This window comes from Mastigoproctus giganteus, chromosome 14 (assembly GCF_048544385.1).
Source record: "Mastigoproctus giganteus isolate SK-2022 chromosome 14, ASM4854438v1, whole genome shotgun sequence".
NCBI classification, from domain to species: Eukaryota; Metazoa; Arthropoda; class Arachnida; order Uropygi; family Thelyphonidae; genus Mastigoproctus; species Mastigoproctus giganteus.
This window is the reverse complement of record NC_143588.1, coordinates 26,840,992-26,867,082: the sequence shown is the minus strand read 5'-3', so window position 1 is coordinate 26,867,082 and position 26,091 is coordinate 26,840,992. Positions and strand designations below refer to the sequence as shown.

General features: G+C 37.7%; 1 protein-coding gene across 3 annotated transcripts in view; it reads right to left on the bottom strand.

Annotated features, from left to right (window-relative positions):
- Cdc27 (cell division cycle protein 27) overlaps nucleotides 1-26,091 on the bottom strand; it is a 472,030-nt gene that overhangs the window by 231,144 nt on the left and 214,795 nt on the right. For all 3 annotated transcript variants that reach the window (XM_090389309.1, XM_090389310.1, XM_090389311.1), the window contains exon 9: nucleotides 24,290-24,414. In XM_090389309.1, the coding sequence (XP_090245435.1) occupies nucleotides 24,290-24,414 (125 nt within the window). The remainder of the gene's footprint in view (nucleotides 1-24,289; nucleotides 24,415-26,091) is intronic.

The following is a 26,091-nucleotide window of genomic DNA, read 5'->3' as shown; positions in this document are numbered from 1 at the left end:
GTGAGCCAAGTAACAATAAAAATCTTAAAAAAATAATACCCAAATAGAACAGGAGGAAGCTTAGCATTACATTTTTGATGGATTGGAAAATTCAGCATAAATTATTGATATGCAACTTATTTTTAAGATTTCTGCACTTGTAAAATTTACCTTTTTTTTTCACATGAGTGCACAATGATGACAGTAACTTTTCAATACATAATTCTTAAAAAATAATACTGTACTGACATGAATATATTAAATGGTAACAGAGAATTAAAAAGTAAATTGTGGCACTAAAAATAAGTGGTGGCACTTAAAAAATGAATTTTAAAAATTGTCAATTTCTTGTGATGATATTTTTTTAGGCACTTTTTAGAGGAAACCTAATTTACAGTACATCTTACCAGGCAAAAATGAACTGCTCAACTACATAATCAAAGCTTCATATGTACATACAAAGTGTGGACAAAATGTTGAGGGGGGGTTAACTTTATATCCTGAAATTGTAGCTTTCTAGCAAGTTGCCACTTGTTGCAACAGTTTAGGGGAAATTGTAACATAAATTGTAACCCATGAAATGTTAAAAACAGCTTTTAGAGAAGATAATATGTATTTTAAGACTTTTCAGTGGTTCTCCAAGTTTAAAAAGGACTGCTTACCCACTGAATATGATTCCTGCAACTTAAAAAAAAAAAAAATACAATTGCTCAAATTCGTGATTGCCATTTAACTCACAAAGCCAGTGAAATAACTATTTCATAGTGAACATGTCAATCAATTTTAATACAAGATTCAGAGGAATGCAAGTTTAAGCCACACATCAGAGAAAAGTTCTCATGTCAGGACAGTCATCAACATGCTGCTGATCCACAGTCGTTTCTTCCATCATTACTGGTGATGAACTGTGGATGCATTGCTATGACCAGGAAAAAAAAAAAAAAAAAAAGCCACAGCATAATCTCAATGAAATAGAAAAAAGCAAATGATGCTTCCCATATATTTTAACTCGGAGGACACTGTTCATTATGAATTGTTCTGCATGGTCAAACAATGAATCAGGAATATTACAAAACAGTTATAAGGTAATTCAATGCTGTTTGGAAAAAACAGCCAAAAAAAGCAGCCTTTGGGAATTGGCACTTGCATCATGATAACACCTCTGCACACTTTCAAGAATTTATTTCAAAGCACTTCATCAGTGGGAGTGATGGAGTGCTTTGCAAAGAAACCCCACAACTGCCATACTTGCCAAATTTAGTTTCCTCCCCCAAGCTTAAAGGTCCTATATTTATAAAAATCGAGGAAATTATTCAGGATGCAACAGACAAACTATTAGCAATACCAAAAGAAGCCTATAATGAATGTCTTCTTGTTAACTATCACATCTGTTCATAAGTGGCCGTAAGGGTTTCTCTCTCTGTTTAAGTGCACAGAGTAACAAGTGATATAAAATAATTGTTACCAGTGGCCACCGACTATTCAAAACATAGTTCCAACACTGATGTTTAATAAGTTAAGATGTGCATCAAATCTAAACCAGTGTATCCAGTCGACATGGGTGGTCAATACAACGTTGAGTCAGTTTAGTGTGACATAAGCCTGGGTAAACAAAAATAAGGGTAGAAATGTGTTATAGGCCTAATGACTGTGATGAGGATAATGAACTGTACAGACATAGAGTAGGCCAATAAATCAGAATATCTTATAATGCAATTTTAACCTTCCAGTTATTGGCTAAACCTTTTGGGTTGGTGACTCACACAAGAAGCAAGACATCTGTAGATTTACTGAGTGTTTCTACACCAGCATGCTTAAGAGACAAGAGAAAGCAATACTCTCAATCTGATTATCAGAAATAGTCCTTTTGCATTAAAAATCCAAAGATAAAAGACCCACTGGGTAGCAGTGATCATAGTGTATTGATGTAAGAATACTTAAAGATGAACTACTCAAAGGCAAGGGACTTTTGCTTTCGTGAAGGTGACTAGCGGTCTCAGACAATTTTTAAATTCTATGCAGTGGAATGAACTCATGGATGAAATTATAGAAGGCTAGTGGGCTTTTTATATAAACTAAGAGACATTGTTTGAGAATTAGACCTAAATGAAGGTCAGATGAACTAATGAGACTCATGACAGAGAAGAAAAGTGCACGGGATGCTTATAAATTATCAGGTGATATAGATGAAAAGAATGCAAAGATAAACAGGAAAGACCACTTTACATATGTAAACACTAGAAAGAAGGGGATGAATCACATTGGTCCACTAGATATGAATAGTTTAACTGTTGATGAACCTGCTCAGATTGCTGACAAAGTGAATAGGTGTTCTGTATCTAAATTTACATAAAGGAATTCTTGAGGTAAGGGGATGCCAGAAGTGTATCAAACTCTAACAAAGTGCTGAATGATTTTGTGATAATGGAGAAGAAAGAAGAGAAATTGAAGCTAAATGTAAAAAAAGCAACTGGGGTGGATGGGAACTCTCCAATTATATGAAAGGGGACAGTAAAGGAGCTGAGCAGCAAACACTGACATCAGAAGATTTAAAAGGGTAATCCTACGAAAGAAAAGAACAGACATCTTGCAGATTGTCCCAGTTTGCATTCTTGTAATGGCAAATAACAGGAGGTTGAGAATGGCCACGAGATAATGGCTCCACTGGAGAAGAGACCATCGCCAAGTTATGTCCTGAGGTACCTAGAGCAGTGTTTCCCAAAATTTTTTGCTTGTGGATTCCTTTTGGCTTTGAAAATAACCACAGATACTCATATCCTAGCTCACTTAAATATGGAGTGTCCAGACAATATGTATCCAAAATTATAAATTTATATCTCAGAACTGATTTATATGTTTAAAATCTACCTTTTTCAGACTGACACAAAAATTAACTGAATAATAAACTGCCACTATTTGGGTATACAATCAATCATCCATCATAGGCTACTAGTGTGAAGAATGGTGTTGTCTTTTTTTGTCTCACAAAGTCCTTTAAAGTTGGGAGTGATTGTAGACAACTGAATTCTCATGTCGAGATTTTGTTTTAAAAAAAACAGTAAAATTTCAAAGTAGCTATTACAGAAATTATCCCCGGGTCCTCTGGGAGTTTGGGGATCCCATGGGATCAGCAGAGAACAGTTGGAAACTTCTGGCCTAGAGAACCATTCACCTTGACCATGTACTTAGAAGGGTTGTTAGCAAGAAAAAGCTCACGAGTGTTGGCTGTGTGGTTATAATTGTCTCGTATTCTGTTGGTAAATAAACAATCTGATCATTAGTAATTGCAAAAGCCTCAACATCCCAACCAGCTGGGTCAGTATGCCTAGAAAACTGAAGCTATATGGAGTAGAGAGCATTAAAATTGCAAAGGAAAATTACCTCACAGTTAGGAAAGATGGACTGGAGAAAGCAGAATTTCAAAGAAGGGAAGTCAGAGTTCCAAGTAATTAATGGAATTAAAAGATTGATGGAGGAAACTGATGAATGTCACAGAATGGGGTAATATTTTAAGTCAGAGAAGGTCGAAAAAAGACAATTCCAAATTACTAAGTCCCTGACAGAGAATATAAGATTGTAGATCACAGGTACCACCTATGAAGTCAAAGGAATCACACAGCGAATAATTAGGACAACGAGATGAGCAGTGGCTGAATCAACTGATAATTGGGATTCAGAAAAAGTAAATGGGGCTGGCAGACTAAAAGTAAAAGTGGTCTTCACTGAGATTGGAACTGAACTGAAACCACATATATTTGTAAAATGAACAAGGAAGTGATTGGAAGGTTTAAATGCTTTTGCAAACAAGTTTGTTCTATTATTTGACTATTCATAATGTATTCAGTAATAAAGAAAGGCAGGAGTGGGGACATTGCATGAACTAATGAAATTTTTGGATATGGTATAACACCCTGCAAGAATATACCCAGCTCCTTGACAAAATGTGGCCTCAACAATGCCCCCCCCCCCACCCATAGAAAGTAAGATTATACATTACCTGATCTGGATGCCTTTTACAGTTACTAATAGGTTCAGTCCAGTGGACCATCTTGTGGCCAGCATGCAAACACTATTTTAGAGCTGCACTCTTAAAATTTAAGGAAGATTGGATCACGGAGGACAGGTGACTAACAAGTAATGATATCTATCCAAAGACTGATCTTTTCCCAGAGAACCACTTTTTGCATTATTCATGAAGATGTGACGAGGTTGAAGCTATGTGCACACTATGTTCTACTTCAGAAGTTTGATTCTTAGAAAAATAGGCTCAACTGGACATGTGCAGGCCCTGCTGACACAACAGATCCAGGGAACTTTCCCAGCAGGTTAGCATATATATCAGTCTTTTGTACCCTTGTACAATCCAGTGACAAAAAGGTAATCCAAAAAAATTAACATATGATGAGTCTCCACCACAAAAAAAAAAAAAAAAATTCAGATGAATGACTGTATCAGCTGACAAGATTCTGTATATAATTTTTTGGGATAAGGGAGGGTTGATCCTGGAAACATTCTACAGAAAAAGGTATCACAATAACTAGCCAATGTTAATGAGGCTTAGTGAAGAACCAACTTTTGTCTGCAGTTAGCAGATTCATCCACAAGAAAGGCACCCGGGGTGGATGGGATCTATCCAGTTATATTAAAGGAGGCAGCAAAGGAAGTAAGCAAACCCTTAGCCATAATTATGAGAGCTTCCTTGGACTCAGGGGAGGTACCCATAGACTGGAAATGTGCAAATGTGACCCCAATTCACAAAGGAGGATCAAAGGCTGACACAAGTTATTATAGACCTGTGAGCTTAACTTCTGTTCCAGGAAAATTAATGGAGGCACTGGTTAAGGAAGCACTGCAGGATCATTTAGACAAGACTTCAGTTATAGCTCAGACACAGCATGGTTTTGTTAAGGGGAAGTCTTGCCTGACCAATTTGATTGGATACTATGATGCAGTCACAAAAGAACTGGATGCAGGGAATAACTTTGATATTATATACTTGGATCTTAGAAAGGCTTTTGATACTGTTGCACATGGAAGACTGCTACACAAATTGGAGCAGTGTGACATTGGAGGCAAATTGCTGCTATGGATAAAGGGGTGGTTGAGGGGGAGAAGACAGAGAGTGGTAATCAATGGACACTGCTCATCGTGGACTAATGTTATTAGTGGAGTCCCTCAGGGCTCAGTGTTGGGTCCATTATTGTTTTCTGTATTTATAAATGATATTGATGATGGTATATCAAGCTTAATGTCCAAGTTTGCAGACGATACAAAGGTTGGCAGGGTTGTCAAGGACACTACTGACACTATGCTGCTGCAACAGGATCTGGAAAGGTTGAGCAGATGGGCTGAGAGGTGGCAAATGAAGTTTAACATTGACAAATGTAAAGTACTACACATGGGAAACAGCAACCCCAGAGCAACGTATCAACTCTGTGGTACTACACTGACAGTGGTAGAGAATGAAAGGGACTTGGGGGTGGTTGTCCAGGCAGATATGAAGTTCTCTGAGCAGTGCAGACGGGCTGCAAGAGTAGCTCATGGAGTATTGTCAATGATATACAGGAATTTTTCCAGCAGGGATAAGGAGGTGATTATTCCATTATATAAGGCAATGGTCAGGCCACACCTAGAGTACTGTATACAGGTCTGGAGGCCTCATTTCAAGAAGGATGTAGAGCTGCTGGAACGAGTACAGAGAAGGGCAACAAGATTAGTGAATGGAACAAAGGGGTGTTCTTACGAAGAAAGGCTTAAGTTTTGCAAATTACAGTGTCTGGAGACTAGGCACCAGCGAGGTGATCTGATAGAGGTGTATAAAGCCTTGAATGGTGTAAGCATGCTCAATGCTGATGGGATTCTTCCTCTAGCTCAGAAAAATCACCTGAGAGGGCATAAATTCAAATTGAGGAAAGACAGATGTAGGATAGACGTGCGGAAATTTGCCTTTAGCCAGCGGGTGGTTGGTTGGTGGAACAGACTTCCATCCCTTGTGGTGGAGGTTGATAGCCTAAATAAGTTTAAGGCTCAGCTGGACAGGTATTTTGAACGAACAGAGGGAAGTGGTTTTTTTTTTTTTTTTTGGCTGATGCTGCATAAGCTTGCTTTCTTGCATCAAATGCCTCTACTAATGCTAATGCTAATACAATAAACCTTGCACTGATAACAGTATCCAATAAAACACACAATTTGCAAATGGCATGATTTAAAGTGATTGTTGATTCTGTGGCTGATGACCCAAAGTCGCACTGCTGCTGAGTTGAACATCTCAAAAGAAAGGGTGGGCCACATTATTGGACTTCTTGGTTATTGAAAAATTTGTGCCACATGGGCTCTTCAAACGTTGACTGGAGATGAAGGCTGAAATAGTTCAGATTTGTGAGTTTTTGACTAGGTATCGCAATAAAGGGAATGGATATCTGTATGGAACCATTACAGAAGATGAGACATTGGTTCACCATTTTGATCCTGAAAAAAAGAGCAATCCATTAATTATCATCACAATGATTCCCCACGATCAAAAAAGTATAACATACATGCATCTGCCTAGAAGATCAAGGTTACCATGTTTTGGGAAGTACATCATGTCTAACTGATTGATTTTCTCGAGAGGGGGAAAACAATTAACTCACAGTAGTATATTAAGCTACTAAGGAGCCTGAGGAAGGTGAAGGTAAGGTGTATTTAGTGTCAGATGGCACCAGGGGTTTCCCCCATCTCCGTGTTGCTTTCATTGTGTGTGTACCAGTTTTCTGGAAATGCCAGAGGTTTAAAAGTGTATGGATATTGTATATGTGTAGTGTCATGTACCATTGTTCATATCAGTATTGATTCTTCATGCATTAGGAATCTGCAGATAAAGGAACCACTGGGTGGCAGTGATCACAGTGTGCTGAAGTGGGATTTACTCAAGGAGGTAACTACCATCAGAGGTCAAGGGAAGGTTTTTGCTTTCGTAAAGGCGACTATGATGGTCTGAGACAGTATTTAAATTCTATACAGTGGGACCAACTGATGATGTTACCAACAGCAAATTCAAAATGGGAAGCATTCAAGGAACTAATCTTGGAAGCTACCAGGCTTTACATACCAACCAAGAAATATTGTTCAAGGTTCAGGCCTAAATGGTTGTCAGATGAACTAATGAGACATATGGCAGAGAAGAAAAATGCATGGGATACATACAAATTAATGGGTGACATGGAAGCCTATGATAGATATAAGTTGGTCTGTAACCAAGTCACAAAGGAGATTAGGCAGGCAAAGGCAGATTATGAGAAATCCTTGGCAAAGGATGCAAAGAAAAACAGAAAAGAGTTCTTTACCTATTTAAACTCAAGAAGGAAAGGGATGAATCAGATTGGTCCACTGGATGTTGATGGTTCAACAGTTAAGGATCCAGCTCAGGTGGCTAACAATCTAAACGAGTATTTTGCATCTACATTCACACATGAGGAGTTATTCAGGAGGGGAATGTCGTAGGTGAAGTAAACATTGGCAGTGAGCTAGATGATTTTCTAATAACTGAGAGGAAAGTGGAGGAGAAATTGTTGAGGATAAACATAAAAAAGGCACCCGGGGTGGATGGGATCTATCCAGTTATATTAAAGGAGGCAGCAAAGGAAGTAAGCAAACCCCTACCCATAATTATGAGAGCTTCTTTGGACTCGGGGGAGGTACCCATGGACTGGAGATGTGCAAATGTAACCCCAATTCGCAAAGGAGGATCAAAGGCTGACACAAGTAATTATAGACCTGTTAGTTTAACTTCGGTTCCAGGAAAATTAATGGAGGCACTGGTTAAAGAAGCACTGCAGGATCATCTGGACAAGAATTGAGTTATAGCTCAGACACAGCATGGGTTTGTTAAGGGCAGGTCTTGTCTGACCAATTTGATTGGATACTATGATGTAGTTACAAAAGAACTGGATGCAGGGAATAACTTTGATATTATATACTTGGATCTTAGAAAGGCTTTTGATACTGTTGCACATGGAAGACTGCTACACAAATTGGAGCAGTGTGACATTGGAGGAAAATTGCTGCTATGGATAAAGGGATGGTTGAGTGTCAGAAGACAGAGAGTGGTAATCAATGGACACTGCTCAACGTGGACTAATGTTATTAGTGGGGTTCCTCAAGGTTCAGTGTTGGGTCCATTGTTGTTTTCTGTATTTATAAATGATATTGATGATGGTGTATCAGGCTTAATGTCCAAGTTTGCAGACGATACAAAGGTTGGCAGGGTTGTTAAGGACACCACTGATACTATGCTGCTGCAACAGGATCTGGAAAGGTTGAGCAGATGGGCTAAGAGGTGGCAAATGAAGTTTAACATTGACAAATGTAAAGTACTACATATGGGAAACAGTAACCCCAGATCAACGTATCAACTCTGTGGCACTACGCTGACAGTGGTAGAGAATGAAAAGGACCTGGGGGTAATTGTGCAGGCAGATATGAAGTTCTCTGAGCAGTGCAGACGAGCTGCAAGAGTAGCTCATGGTGTCTTGTCAATGATATACAGGAATTTTTCTAGCAGGGACAGGGATGTGATTATTCCCTTGTATAAGGCATTGGTCAGGCCACACCTTGAGTACTGTATACAGGTCTGGAGTCCTCATTTCAAGAAGGATGTAGAGCTGCTGGAACAAGTACAGAGAAGGGCTACAAGATTAGTGAATGGAACAAAGGGTTGCTCTTACGAAGAAAGGCTTAAGTCTTGCAAATTACAGAGCCTGGAGACTAGGCATCGGCGAGGTGATCTGATAGAGGTGTATAAGGCTTTGAATGGCTTGAGCATGCTCAATGCCGATGGGATTCTTCCTCTTGCTCAGAATAATCACCTGAGAGGGCATAAATTCAAATTGAGGAAGGACAGATGTCGGATAGATGTGCAGAAATTTGCCTTTAGCCAGCGGGCAGTTGGTTTGTGGAATAGACTTCCATCGCTTGTTGTTGAAGTTGATAGCCTAAACCAATTTAAGGCTCAGCTGGACAGGTATTTTGAACGAATGGAAGGGTGAAATGGGAGTAGTGGTTGTTTTTTTTTTTTTTTTTTTGGCTGATGCTGAATAAGCTTGCTTTCTTGCATCGTATGCCTCTACTAATGCTAATGCTAATGCTAATCCCCACCTGGTACAATGCAATTTCATTTCACATTAAGTCAACACATTTACCACAGCGCCATGGAATTTCTAAGTGGCAAGATGACTGAACAACTACCCCTCCCCACAAATTCTCCAAATCTAGCTCTGCCTTTTTGCTGTTTAGTAAATTGAAAGAGGGCTCATGCACAGCTCAATATCAAGTACATTCAGTAACCAGTGTGCCCACTGGTTCAGTGCTATGAGAACAGCAAATGGGTGTAGACCAGATTCCAATACCTAGCACTCCAATACTCTAAAAATACGGAAACTGTTTATCAGTTTGTGTAAACTTTTCCTATGTTTCACAGTTTGTTATTCTAAATGTGATTTCCTAGTCTAAAAAAGGATGATATATTCCACTGTTTCTACATGGCAAGATGACTGAACAACTCTCCCCCCCCTGCAAATTTTCCAAATCTAGCTCTACCTTTTTGCTGTTTACTACATTGAAAGCAGGCTCGTGTATTTTAACTGAGCACACTGCAAATGACAGAGTAGCTGATTCCTCTATAATATTAACATTTAAATGATATATATTTTAGGAGAATTCACATTAAAAATTATCATCTGCATTGTCATCATATTTTATATTTGGCTCTTTTGAATTGAATTGAACTTCAGAGTCAAACAGAATATATGTTTAAAATTTGATAGAAATCCACATTTTTCTTGTCTATGAAGGCATACTTTCATTCATGCAGATTTTTGTGGAGGGGGGGGACATGGGCTGCGAAATCATAACTGGCCCTGAAATCTTCCCAAGAACCAACAGAACATAGGTTTAAAACTTAACCTTGATCCAACTTTTCATTCTAGAGCAATACACAAAATACACTTTCATTTATATGAATAGCTTTCTGTGGTCTAGGAGGGCAGGGGAGGCTACTTTCAAGGGACTAATGAAACACGCACGGAAAATGTGATATTGATTAAACTTTTTTATTAAGAGTAGCATATACTATGTTTGTTGTTTGTTATTTGGTTTTTAGGAGCATTAGCAACTAAGGCCATATTGCTCCGGATATACTATGCATATATGCTAACATCCAATAACGTACTTCCATTATAAGTTAGGTAATGCAAGCAGAGCATTACATATAAGGCACATTCTATTTTTTTTCTCAAAATTAATGTTTGCTGCCACCTAAACGTGAGAGACCTTGTTGAATGTGCTGTAATTTTCGAAATGTTGAAAAAATCATCCCTCAGACATACCAACATTCCAAGCTGAGGGATAAAATATATAAAAACATAATGGTTAAAAATTAAACTTTTGGAATTCACTGCTAAAAACAAAAACTTACTTTTGTGTTAAGTTGTAAATCAGAACAAATATTAAACTTTTATAAAAAAAAAAGTTTAGTCATGTACATAAACTAATATTGACATAAGCAAAAAAAAAAAACAGGTAAAACTGTGTACCAAGTCTATAAACAAAAGCCAAGTATTACTGCAAGGCAGTCAGTGTGCCAATACTGAGTAATTATTAATTTCATGTTGTTTTACGTTTATGGCACATAACTCCGTGTTATTTTATGCTTATGTGTGTAAAGGCAGCAAAAGTGTTATTGAATTGTGTTTCTTTTTCTATGATTAACTGAAGCGAAAAGTAAATACAGTCATCTTCTTATCAAATAGTTATAATTATGATAAATATAAAATTATGATTTACTGAGTTTATAACTTTACAGAACACTTAATATAACTCCATAGTTTTACATTCTCAAAACTCTGTTCAGTGTAATTACAACTGTATATTTATTACTTTCCTTCCATTTACTTTTGTCTCTTTTCTTTACAAGCGATACCATGCTCACGTCTTACATAACAATACATGCAAAGTATGAAATTTGGTGTGGCTCACCAAATCTTTCTATACGAACCAAATATAAAATTTCATGAGAATCCATCCACTGGGAGTTCAGTCGTTACATTCAGACAGGCATAGTCAGGACAATAGGTGCCTATGCATATATGTTGATGCACCCAAAGATACAAAATGACCTCTTGATGTTTTCTTCATCAGCATCCCTTCAAAGTACACTGTTAATGTTAGTTGCCCTCCAGGTACCTCAGTTCACATCTTTAATGACAGTCTCTTCTCCAAAGAGGGCCCCCCCCATTTCTAATGCATTTCATTTAGCATTACAAGAACACAAAATGGGATTATCTACATAATTTCTATTCCTCGTTAACTTGGTTGGACTACTCTTTTATACATTCTGATTTTAATATTTGTTAGATCATGTCTTAGAGGGGAACAGGTATCTTGTGTGTTATCAGACACTCAGCCTAAAACATGATGGATCCAATATCTCTCTATTACAGAAGATTTAGGAGAAGTCCGGTTGGCCTGCCTCCCTAAAATCCACTCATGCACATTCTCGATGGTAAGCCCTGTTACGTCACTTAGGTGGCAACGAACGTGTAGGGTGGTTCTCTTCAAGACGCCTGGTCAGCGTGAAGAGGAAAAGACCAAACCCTCCAGCATATGACAGCATGGCAAAGCAAATGGCCATCAGTCCTCAGCAGCTTTCACTCTCCCTCTTACGGCAGAGAGAGGATCAGAGTGGAAGCAGAGGGCACTAAGAATCTCTGGGTACGACTAGGCTGCCATGCACGGAAACTGAACTTGGCCTGTTATAACGTAAGATCACTCATCGGTGAAGACAGGATATTAGAGCTGGAAAAGGAATTAGAAAATGTGAATTGGAATATCATCGGAATATCATTGGCTGAAACAAGAAGAATAAATGAATCACTTATAAGTTTATCAAGTGGAAATCTGCTGTACACCAATGGAAACAGTGAAAGGAGTAAAGGTGGAGTTGGCTTTCTGGTCCGTAAAGATTTTAAAAACAGCATTTTGGAATTCAAAAGTACATCACCAAGGGTGTCAAGACTAATACTCAAGATTTCTAAGAGGTACAAGCTAAAGATTATAATGATTTATGCACCAACATCGAGTCATGATGATGAAGAGGTTGAAGAAATGTACACCGAAATTGAGTCTTCTAGATGAGCAGAAAACCCACTACACTATTATTATGGGGGACTTCAATGCTAAGGATGGAAAAAAGGCAAAACAGCGAAGAAAGAGGAACTATAGGAAATTTTGGAATTGGTGAAAGAAATAAAAGAGGTGAAAGACTTGTGAAATTTGCAGAATCTCAAGGACTGTCAGTAATGAACACTTTTTTTCAAGAAAAGGGTGAACAGAAAGTGGACATCGAAAAGTCCAAATGGATTAAGAACTAATGAAATCGACTTCATCCTCACTAAAAGAAGATATATTGTTAATGATGTTACCGTCCTGAATAAGGTAAATGTTGGAAGTGATCACAGAATGGTAAGATGTACACTTGATATAGATGTAGGAAAGGAAAGGAAAAAACTGACTCAAGTAAATAATACAAAGGTCTTTGAGATAACAAAGAAGGAGAAAAAGCAGTATGTACTGGAACTTAAGAACAAGTTTGAGCTTCTGCAGACTGCTCAGGACGAAGATATCAACGAGGAATATTACAACTTTCTGAAAGTGATAAAGCCCAAGAAACCTATAAGGAAAAAGAAATCTAAAGAAGAAAAAAATTAGTCAAGAAACACTTGTCATGATGAACCAAAAACGACAAATGAAGAGCAAGAAAAACACTGACAGGGAGAAAATTGAGTATACTGAGAAAAGTAGAACAAGCATTAAGGGAAAACAAAGGATTTAAATCAGCAGCCATGAGCAGTAATACAGAAAGACAAATGATACTGAAACTGAAGAATAGCGATGGTGTACTTATAAACAGCAGAGAAGGCATAATTCAAATAGCAGAAGACTACTATAGAGAATTATACAAGAAGCGAGGGAATGATGCCAGCAGTGGGGAAGATGGATTGCAAAGTAGCAACACCTACAACATACCCGACATTCTTCCTGATGAGGTAGAACATGCATTGAAGAAAATGAAGAATCAGAATGCCCCGGGGGAAGATGAAATTACTGTAGAGTTGTTAAAATTGGGAGGAAGAGACATAACACAAAAACTGGCAAGGCTCTTCACAAAGTGCATTAGAAAAGGTGTGATGCCTAAGCAGTGGAATAATGCAATCATAGTTTTGCTGCATAAGAAAGGAAATAAATCAGGAATTGGAAATTATAGACCAATTAGCTTGTTATCCCACATCTACAAGTTGTTCACAAGGGTCATTACTAACAGATTATAAAGAACACTTGATGAGAATCAACCGAAAAAGCAAGCTTGCTTTAGGACAGGATTCTCAATTATGGATCACCTTCACATAATATCACAGCGAATGGAGAAAGCAAATGAATATAAAACACCATTATGCCTGGCATTTGTGGATTATGAAAAGGCACATGACTCCATACAGCATAAGGCAATGTTTTGGGCACTGGAAAGACAAGGCATAGATACCCCATATATTATGATTTTGAAGAAAATATATGAGAGTGCTACCTCCTTTATTAGACTAGACAAAGACAGTAGGAAATTTAAAATCGAGAAAGGAGTTCGACAAGGAGACACAATATTTCCGAAGCTGTTTACTGCTGCCCTTGAGGAAGCTTTCAGAAGATTAGACTGGTCGCAGAAAGGAGTCAATGTGAACGGAGAGTACCTAAACCATTTACGATCTGCAGATGACATTGTGGTCATAAGTCACGATCCCAAAGAATTACAGGAAAATCTTATTCAGTTATGCACAGTTAGTAAGGATTTTGGACTAAAGATGAATACGGCTAAAACAAAAGTAATGATGAACAAGTATGCCACAGAAAGGGAAATAATGATTGAAGGAGCAGTAATTGAAAAGGTGGAGTCATATACTTATCTGGGACAAGTTATTAACTATAATAATGATAAATGGCTGGAAGTCAAGAGAAGAATAAATTTTGGATAGATAGCATTCAGGAAATATAGTCACATACTGAAGAGCAATGTCCCAGTTTGTCTGAAATGTAAAATAATGAACCAATGTATACTCCCCACCATGACTTATGGAAGTGAAACTTGAGCACTCACCAAAAGAATGGAAGAGAAGATGAGAACTACACAGCAAAGAATGGAACAAATTATATTGGGAATCAGACTATTAGATAAGAAGAGAAATACATGGATTAGGCAGCAAACTCAAGTAAAGGCATTCTTTTCAAAACTAAAGAACTAAAATGGTCTTGGGCAGGACACATAGCTCGAAGACATGATGACAGATGGACTAAGAAAATAACAGAATGGTACCCAAGAGGAGCTAGAAGAAAACCTGGAAGACAAAGGCGGAGATGGATAGATGAAATTCGTGAGTTTCGGGTAGTAAATGGATGGCCAGTGCTCAAAACAGAAGGAACTGGAAAGTTGCTGGAGAGGTCTTCATCCTGCAGTGGATTGAAAATGGCTGATGATGAAGATCATGTCATTGAAATTATTCTTGTAGGATTGATTTTCTAAATACCTCATTTAACCCTAAATAGAAATAATTATTCTCCACATGGTTTTTCAATGAATGTGTGCTAAGGCTGTTCAAAATATATATCACACTGCCATTGGTTTGAACCCAAATCTCCAGCTTCTAACCATACCAAAACTTGTAATAGTTTTAAACAAGTTCTTAATAAATACAAACTCAGTTTTGAAAAAAACTGAAATAATGAAACTTAGTTCATGTTAAACCAGTAGTTGAACTTCTTGGTCTCTAGTCAAAGCAATGGCTGCAACTTCTGTCCACCTAAATCCATCTTTTTGCCTTTGTGATGTCCTGGTGGTTCTATTGCAACCTTATTTAAAGATAACATGCACTTATTAACATCTTATTTTCACTCAAACTTGCATAAATGATCTTGGAAAATCTCTTTTCACCATATCCAACACATTCTATACAATGCATCCCTTGGTTTTTCAACAAAAACACATAGGAATCTTGAACAATATTAATGTCAAAATTTCCAGCTCCTGATGATATTTCTACACCTATTCTTAAATCCTAAGCTCCAGAGTTAACTCGTTTCTTGTAGACATTTTAGGTCCTCCTGCAAATTTGCTCACATATAGCAAATTTCTAAACAAGGTGACAAATTGCTCTCTTCCTATTACCATACCATTACAATTAAGTGTAATGCAACTCTCCGACGTAATGTCAAAATTCAACCACCACAATTATATTATCTTTAAACCTTCCATTTGATTGATGATTGCCAATAGATTTTGACAGTGTCCAATCCATTGTTAGAACTGCTTATGTTACCCACCTTTGGAGAAATTCAATGGAAAAATTTGGAGGAACTGAAGCAGCTAATCTCATCTTAGTTAACTTCATTATTTCCACTCCCATCTTATTTCTGAACTGAAAAGAGTCCTGCTCCCATGCTCTTTTTCAAAAATTCTCTTTTGTTCTCAGCATCGCATTACTTTTCTTCTAAAAAGTGAATGATTTAATTAGAAGATTTGTTTGTTTGTACAAAGTATAAGTGTTTTATGGCACATCAGCATCTGAGGCTATAATGCTGATTAGATTAGAAGAAAAATCAGGAATTTTCCATACCATGAATGCTGTTCCCACACTTGGAAGAATGTCCCCAAAACTTCACTTAATCTCTTAGAGCAATCTGGTTAATTGATTTTTCACTTACAAACTCTACCAACTAACAATTATATCACATGCATTCAATTTCTGTTCGATGCCTTTTCTTAGGATATTTACATGGGCACTGTTCATCTCAATCAGCATTTGTAATTCCACCTCTTTCTTCCAAGCTAGTCCCAAACCTTAACTAGTCAACCATTCAACGTTCAACTGCAAGCTTACTGAACTTTTCTGCTTCCATTCAATCCCATCCCTTTATCATCTGTTTTTCAGAAAGACTTTCCTTCATATGTATTTCCTGAAACTTACAATCTGCAGAACTTCTAGTCATGTCAACAAGTACCTTCAACCCAAAAATGGTACTAGAATACCACAGGTTCTAAGACATGTTCAGAATCACCATAAAAAATAACAAAGAAATCTGAAATCTATATACAAAGTTCATACATTGGAACTTAAGTTTCATTTATCTGTTGTTTGATGCTTAAATTTTATTGTCAAGACAAACCAGTCATATTTTAAACCACAGTTGGATTTAATTTTATGAAAAAACAATGGAGCCCACATCAACATCTTACTCATAGCTATCAATTATATGCAGTACCATCAAAAAGTTCCCAGATTTACATATTAAACTTAATACAGCAAAATTCTTCAAAATCTAGCACCCTCAGGGATTGAAAGGTGCCAGGTTTTAGAAGTATATTTTAGCAGTTTTATAGGAGCACATTCCAATAAATATTAACCAGAAAAACTGACCTTATTTACATATGTAAATATCATCATCTAGCCTTTCATCTGTTTTTGCAGGAAGCAAGATTTAAACTGCATAGATAATGCAATGGTCTTAATTAACACAGTAGAACAAATGTGGTTTTGTAATAAGTTGCACTACTTTCAGCAGATAACACTGGTCAACACATACAAAAATCACATTAAAATTTGTCGATAGGCTCTTGTTTTCGAATTACAGTTGTAGTCTCATATCAGCGAGTTGCTCTTCATTATCAACTACGGCTTTCAGCAAAATGCATGGCAACACCACAGTTTCAGTACCACCACGCTCTTATCACATGATTGGCAACTGCCCCTCCTCTGCATCACGTGATAAGTTGTTGCCTCAAATGTGTCTTCAACTATGTTGTAGTAATCTTCGAATATGGCTAGGTACTGGGTGATTTGTTCTCAGTTAACGGTTGTTCTCTGTGAGATTCCTACTTTTTTGTGCAGTATTTGTGTGAATAGTCCGGATGACTTCTGTCAAGTATGTGAAGAAGTCATGTCTTCAAAAAAGGATCCCTGAACTCAAGCCAAGAAAAAGGTTTACTTCTTGTACTTTGGGTGTAAAGTAGGTGACTAGGACAAGAACTAGGCTCCACACATATGCTGCACTACTTGTTCATCGAAACTCAATGAGTGGGTTAATCAAAAGGTCTGTTTTATGCCTTTCGTAGGGCCCATGATATGGAGGGAGCCAACAAATCACGTCATAGACTGTTACTTCGGTATAGTGCCCCCTATTACAAAAAGGATGATAATGAAGAAAAAGCAGACAGTGAAGTACCCAAATATACCATCTGTAATTTGTCCCGTGCCTCGTGGTGAAGTACTACCTATTCCCAAACCACCTGACCGCTCTTCTGTACATTCTGATGAAGACACTCATCAACTTGATATATGCAAAAAAGTACAGCAGAGTCTATACGAAGGGATCCACTATTTTGCCCAAACCTTTATCTGTCTGAACTGCATAAGATCATAGAGAGTTTAATGAACTCATTAGGTATCTCAAACTGCAGAAGAATAACGGAGAGCTTTTGTCCTTGCAGCTACAGCAGTGGAATCTTCTGGATTATTCTGTGAAAGTAACAACTTTTCGTACTTGAAATTAAGACTATGATAAATTCTATGAAACAGAAGGAGAACTCACTATTTGTAAGGATGTTGATGGTCTAACGGCAGCAATGAACATGAGGCATGTTCCCAAAGAATGGAGACTATAGATGCTTCTAAGGTTAGCCTTAAGGCGGTGTTATTACACAATGTAAATATGTCGCCTTCAACACCTGTTGCATATGCCATCCGCAAAAAAAAATAAATAAATAAATAAACCATACACAAATATGGAGAACATTGTCTTAGGTGTACACAATCAGAAGCATGACTGGCAGATATGTGGTGATTTAAAGGTAATCACCATTTTATTAGGACTACAAAATGGTTACACTAAGTGTTGTTGCTTTCTCTGTGAGTGGGATAGTCATGCCAAGGATATGCACTAGGAGAAGAGGAGTTGGCCTCAACGAAACCATTAACACCTGATATAAAGACCTTAGCATTTGAATCTCTGGTAGATACAAATAAAGTTTTGCTTCCACCACTCTACATCAAACTGGGACTCATGAAAAAATTTGTGAAGGCTTTGGAAGTGAATGGTCTTGTATTCACATACTTGGAAGAGAAATTCCCAAGACTTAGTATAGAGAAGATTAAGGTAGGCATTCTCATTGGTCCACAAATAAGGCAACTTTTTCAAGATAACCATTTCAAATCTGTCCTTAGTGATAGTAAGATATCAGCGAGGAAACCCTTTTGAAATGTTTCTACTAGTTTTTCCAGGAAATGTTAAAGCCAGCAACTACAGGCAGCTTGTGGAAGATCTCATAACTTATTAAAAAGTGGAGTGCAACATTTCATTGAAGATGCATTTCTTGCACTCATACAGGGATTTCTTCTGGTCAAACTGTGGTGAACATGGTGAGCACTTTCATAAGATACTGCAGCGATATCGATGGAAAAAAGATACAAAAGTAAATGGAGTGCTGCCATGTTAGCCGATTCTAGTGGAGGGTGAAAAGGGATGCTCCTGAAGCTAAGCGAAAGACAAAAAGATTCCGTTTTTGATCCAGGTATGTTCGTAGCCACATTTTACTGTAATATGAATAAAAAATATATAATATAATAAATATATAATAAATAAATATAAAAAACTACTATTGAAAACAAGAGCCAATCTGCCATTTTAAGCACTATTTTCATGTAAGTAAAGTAAACTTACTTTCACTCCTGTAACAAGATATGACCCAAAATTTGTTGTTCGGTGTAACTTTCGCTATGTTGCAATTTCAAAAACTCAGATTTCTTATACCACACAACACACATCCAACAATTTATTTACAACTGTTTTATTTGCATGTTGACACTAGAGAATACCAACTATCTGATGTGGAACATCAGATAATTGGTGTTCCCTAGTGTCACTAATTATCTAATAGTCCTGAAACAGGCTGTCATAGCAGACTCATCTTTTAAACAAATCTTCCTTACATTTCGAGGGTAGAGCTCTAAAACAGTGTTTGCAGGTCGGATGCTAGTTAGTACACCGGACCAAACCTATTGGTAACTCTTTAGGAGGCTTCCGGATCATCAGTTAGTGTATAATCTCGCTACCTCTACTACTTGAACTCCCTCCAGTCACTATCTGGGACCCCCCAGATAGTGACTGGAGGGAGTTCAAGTAGTGTGTATGCGGGGGGGTCATTGTCGAGGCCACATTATGTCAAGGATCCGGGTATATTCTTACCATGTGTATGCCATGTCAAAAAATTTCATTATTTCATACAGCAATGATATGTCCCCCCCCACCACTTTTTCTTACTATTGAATTGTCAAACTAATAGAGTAAGCTTATCTGCGAAAAAGATCTAAACCTCCCAAAAATTTCCTAATTCATTTCACAAATATACGTGGTCTCAATTCTAATCTCAACGATGTCCATTTCTACTTGCAGTCTGCCAAACCTCATATACATTTAATGACAGAATCCCAGTTATCGGTTCATTCAACTACTGCTCATCTCAGTTGCTCAAATTATTCACTGTATGATTCCTTTCGCCTCAAAGGTGGTACTTGTGCATATGACCGTTCCGATATTCCCTGTCAGAGAATTGGTAATTTGGAATCTCCTCGCTTCAATCTTCTCTGGCTTAAATACTCTCTACCTCAATGTGTGAAATTCATGTGTTGACTCTACCGTTCTCCCAACTCCACTAATCACTTGGAGCTCTTTGACTTCCTCTCTTTGCAACTTGACTTTCTCCAGTCCAACTTTCCTAACAGTGAGGTAATTTTCCTTGGTGATTGTAATGTTCACAACTCCAGCTGGCTTCCGTTTTCTAGTCACACCGACCCAGCTGGTTGAGATGCTGAGGCTTTTGCAATTTCTAATGGCCTTACACAGATTGTTCATTTACCTACAAGAATACTGGACAATCCTAACCATACAGCTAACACGCTTGATCTTTTTCTCACAAACAACCCTTCTAAGTACACGGTCGAAATGATTGGTCTTTTAGGTACCTCAGATCACAACTTGGTGATTGTCTCTTCTCCAAAGGAGCCTTTATCTCATGGCTATTCCCAACCTCGTATTGTTTGGCATTACAAGAATGCAAAATGGGATGACCTGCGAGATTTCTTTTCTTCTTTTCCTTGGTCGGACTACTGCTTCGAAACTTCTGATGTCAACGTTTGCTCAAATCAGGTCATCGAAATTATTCTTGTAAGAATGGAATCCTTTATTCCACACCCCGCACTAAAATCTCGTCCTTTATCTAAATCTTTGGTTTTCCAATAAACGTACTAAAGCTGTTCAAGAGAAGAATGTTGCATATTGTAATTGGCTTGTTTCCAGTTCTTCAGTTTCATTTTCTGCCTATACCAAATGTCGCAACAATTGTTGTTGTTATTTGGTTTTTAGGAGCATTAGCAACTAAGGCCACATTGCTCTAGGGATATGTGGTGGTCATTTCCTGACCTTTCCGCATTCTCCGTATTCGGTGGTCACGGGCTCGAACACCGGTCTAATCAAGAAGCGTGTGCTACGCATTGCTGCTCCTGCCCACCTGGCTACGGAGGCACCTGCAACAATTGTAAAGCAGTCATTAATCAGACCAAACTAGACTTTGAACAGGCTAAGAGTAGAAAACTTGCTTCTTGTCCTAATGGTAGACGAGCATTCTGGTCTCTTTCCAAAGCTATTGACTGCAACTTTTGCCCATCTCTGCTCCCACCTCTGTCAAAACCAGATGGTTCTGTTGTCACTTCAGCCATGGATAAAGCTGATCTGCTAGCATCCCATTTTTCTTCCAACTCATGTATTGATGATCTCGGTAAAAACCTCCCACCATTCTCAACACACTCCATTCAATGCCTCCTGTGGTCTTCCATCAAAAGGATGTCAGAAGGATTTTGACGAAACTTGATGCTAAGAAAGCTTTAGGTACTGATGGTATTTCTCCACTCGTTCTCAAAACCTGTGGTCCTGTTCTTTGCCGCCTTTTTTCACTTTCTTATTCAAAAGGTGTTTTTCCTTCTGCTTGGAAATTTGCTCAAATCCAGCCAGTTCCTAAAAAGGGTGACATATCTCTCACATCCAATTATCGTCCCATTGCAATTACTTCTACTCTTTCTAAAACAATGGAGAAATCAATTAACCGCCAACTCTTCAAGTACCTAGAAGCCTTCCGTTTGATCAATGATTCGCCAGTATGGATTCCGTCATTGTCAATCCACTGGTGATATTCTGGCTTATTTTACCCATTTAATTTGAAAACTCACATTGTGGTTGCCTTCACTCAGCAACCACAATATGAGATACAATTAAAATGATATGAAGAAAAACAATATGAGATACAATTAAAACGATAAGAAGAACCACAATATGAGATACAATTAAAACGATGCCTTCTACACTACTTATGTAGTTCAAATTTATGGGTTAACTATGGTGTATTTACACCAATACTATATAGTTAGTTACCCATTTATGGACAAATTCAATAGAAAAGTTCAGTGAAACACAAGCAGTTGCTCTTGACATCTCAAAGGCTTTCAATCATGTTTGTAAACAAGATTCCATCTTATGGTTTGCCAACTGTTTTTTTTTTAATTGGTTCTCCAGTTTTGTCTCTGATCGCTCACTGAGGGTGATGGTAGATGGCTCTCTGTCTTCTAACTTCTCCACTAATGCTGGTTCAGTTCTTTCCCCCACCCTTTTCCTCCTGTATATTAATGACCTTCTTCCGTTGACTGGAAATCCTATCCATAGTTCTGCCGATGATAGCACATTGCATTCCACATTCCATTTTGAAAAACCTTACCCTGCTCAATCAGCTTCAACTTCTTGAATATCCACTACCAATTCCTTAAATGCCAATCTCCAGGTAATTCTCCAGTGGGGCAAAGACAACTTAGTTGATTTCAATTCTTCTAAAACTCGGTCTTGTCTTATATCTCGCAAAAAGGATTCTTCTGCCCCTATGCTTATCTTTGGTGCCACTCCGATATCTAGGCAAAATGATATATCTCCTTTGGGGATTACCCTCACTTCTAATCTCTCTCTCTTAGCACAAGCACATTACAAATATTGCTTCCTCTGAATTTAAAAAACTTAGTTTTCTCTTTTGCTCTTGGCATTACTTTTCTTTCAAACAGCTGTTCACTCTGTGCAAGTCGCAAATCTGCCCTACCATGGAATATTGTGGTGCCTCCAAAACCTCTCTCAGGCTTCTAGATTCCATTCAGAAGAGGGCAGTTAGGTTAATTAATGACTCCTCTCTAACAGAGTCTCTCCACTCTCTGTCTCATAGATGTATTGTTTCTGCTGCATGCCTTTTCTACAGATCCATGGGCACTGTTCTTCTGAATTGGCTTCTATAATTCCCGCTCTCTCTTTCAAAACAGTCTGAACACAAAACAGTCGCCACCAGCAAACATCCATTTACTGTTCAATTTCAAACTCACAGAACAAACTTTTCATCTTCCTCGTTTATTCATTCAACTGCCGTTTTCTGGAACAACATTCCTTCATACATATTTCCTGAAAATTACAGTCTACAGAAGTTCAAGTCTAATGTCAACAAATTTCTTCTTTCGTCTTCTCAACCTCCAACCGAAGCATGGTACTAAGTTGTTGTTGTTATTTGGTTTTTTAGGTGCATTAGCAACTAAGGCCATATTGCTCCAGGGATATGCGGTGGTCATTCCCTGACCTTTCCGCATCCTCCGTATTTGGTGGCCACGGGCTCGAACCCCAGTCTAATCAAGAAGCGTGTGCTACGCATTGCTGCTCCTGCCCACCTGGCTACGGAAGCGCCCGGTACTAAGTACTATAGGTTCTAATACCTCTCGTGTTTGGGTTTTCATTAAAAAAAAAAAAAAAAAAAAAATGGCCAATTAACCAAACGGAAAGCTTCTGTTTAAAACTGGAAAGCAATATCACCAGGGCAGCTCTTTGCAATAGCAAATTTGTTTTGTTGTGAGAATCAAGGCCATCACACTTCATTTTAAATCCTGTCAGCTGAGAAAAAGAAAAAAAAAAAAAGAATAAAGATTAAAAAGGATAAATTCAATGATAATGACCAAATGACAATGTTACAATCAAGTCCTTCAAGCACATTATATAAAGCAAGGTCACCTGTTTTTGCATAGATTCTTAAAGATATATGCAATCAATGGTATGAATGACAGATTATTTTTTTAATATTTCTGGATTGTAAAATGTTCTATAATTTAAAAGTATTCCAGAGTGTGAAGTGCCAGGTTTCACAGAGTTTACTGTACATAAGTACAGTAACAGTTCTGAAACTGTTCTGGCTGTATGGCATGGAAACCATCGAGTTGATTTTACCGTTATTTACAAGGATGTAACATCTTGCTGAAACGACAGCCTTGTAAATTCTTTTGGGAAAGGGGAAAAAAATCACATTGTGAGATGTCACATGAATAAGGGTTGCAAGAGAAACAAGTACTGTGTGGGTGCATCATCATGCAGCAACTTACTTGTCCTAACCACTGTTCTGGATGCTTTTGCTAACTTATTCTTGTATCCAGTATAACACCTGTATTTATATTTTGACCATGGTGAATGACACAATGATTTCCAAATCAATGATAATTAATTTATTGTTTTGCAGGTCGCAGAGAACATCAACCCTAATCCCCAATGATGATGGACACTGAAAAATGGATTATTATTAGATCACCACAAACTTTCAGCCACTAAGTGCACTGATTTTTGGCTTAAAGCTTCTGAAAGTTTAACAGTTACACAACAGTTTTAATAAAAAAAGTGTTCTGCTATTTCAAATTTTCAGGCATACAAGAGGTAAAAGTTCTTCCAGCATGGTCTGTGAATCCTCTCCACAAACTTGATATATCATTTTCAATGTTTCGGAAGCACACTTCCCCAAGTGTTGGCATAATGTGATGCTTGCACAACATTCCAATATATTTCATACTAAAAAATTGTGATAAAATAAATGTGCTTCAAACATATGCAGCAATAAAACACAGTGAATGATTAATAAATTTCTACATATATGTGGATGTGGGTTAGCAAATATTTGCAATTTGACAATAGCAAATATATTGCACTATGTTTATTGACTGCAGCACTGTACAGCAAGTTCAAGAACTTCTTGACCTTACTGTATAATTTTGTTATCATAATCAAGGTAGCAAATCAGGCAATCAAGATATTAAAACATAACAAAAAAAAAAAAAAAAAGTACCTTGGTTGTGCTGATGGTGTCTGCACCACACTGAGACTGGTATTATTTGTGTTGTTATTACCTGACTGACTAAAAATTTGAAATTTTGGTGGGTTTAAGGCTTGGCTTCTTCTTGTCATTGGTTGCTAGAAATAAAATAAGTGAATTGTTAACCTTTTACATTCAATTTAAGTTAAAGATTAAAATGTGTCATGGTTCCCAAAAAGATAAAATTTAGAAAAAAATCCCAATTGTGCCAATTCCCTTTATTAAGTCTTTGGTTCCTAGTTAATCTTGGGTTCACCATTACCACTCTAATCAGATTCCAGCTTGCTAAATTACCTTCCAATATACTGACTGTAACTTTTGGGTTTGTCACTAACAAAACCTTTGTTGATTTATTGGACGACTATTTTCAATAGCAGCATATTATAGGGGTAACAAGAGGAAGCCATACTCATGATCTGATTAACGGCAGCAATTCGTTGTACTTGAAAGCTGCTAAGAGCTAAATGGATATCGGATGAAATAATGAGACTTGTGGCAGAGAAGAAAAATGTGTGGGAGGCATATAAATTATCAGCTGATACAGAAGCCTATGGTAGATATAAACTAGTCTGTAACTAAGTCACAAAAGAGGTTAGGCAACTAAGGCAGATTATGAGACATCTCTGGCAAAGAACGGCAAGAAAAACAGCACAGACTTTTTACTTGTATTAACAGTAGAAAGAAGGGGTTGAACTTGATGTCTATTGTTTAACTTGATGTCTATTGTTTTATTGTTTATGATGCTGCTCAGGTTACAAACAAACTGAATAAGTATTTTGCACCTACATACACATGCAGGAGATCTTTGGGGAGGGGAATGCCAGAAGTTGATCAAAATTTAACAGGGAGCTAAACGATTTGTGATAACTGAGAGGAAAATGGAAGAGAAATTGTTGAAGTTAAACATAAAAAAGGTGCCTGGAGTGGATGACATCTATCCAAGTATATTAAGGGAGACAGCAAAGGAGGTAAGCAAATCTTTACCCATAATTATGAAAGCATCTCTGGATTCAGGAGAGGCCGCTATGTACTGAAGATGTGTGAATGTATCCCCAAGTGGGATTAAAAGGTGACATAAGTAATTACAGACATGTTAAATTAACTTCTGTTTCAGGGAAAATAATGGGAATCACTGGTGAATGAAGTAACGTAGCACCATCTAGACAGGAATGCAATTATACTGCAGTCACAGCATTGATCTGTTAAGGGGGGATCTTATCTGACCAACCTGACTGATACTATGATTTGAGGTTGTTGTTGTTATTTGGCTTAACGACACAAGGGCTACTGAGGCCAAATTGTGTCTGCTGATAGTTTATTTAGTCGAAATATAACACTGTTGATGTTAAATTAAATACTCCTATATAGGCCAATACGTTTTAAAAATATTACAAGTTCATTTATGTTTGCTTCATTTCCCAGGATATGAGTTAAATCATGTGAGAGGTTCAACCTAGAGACCGACTGAAAAGTGTTTGACCGTATGGTTGAATATAGGGGACAATCAAAGAGGAAATGCCTAACAGTAAGTTGACTGTCACAGGTTGAACACTGGGGTGGATCTTCTCCCAGTAGCAGGAACAGATGAGTATGATGCGTGTGTCCAATTCTGAGTCTTGCCAGTACTACTTCCTCTCGTCTGTTTTGTCGAAAGCCTGAGAGCCACAGCTTTGGTTCTTGTTTTATCTGGTAAAGTTTATTGTTGATGTTACTTTTCCAGATCTGTGACCAGTTATCGTAACTTGCTTTGCGAATAACAGGCTTATAATCAGTGT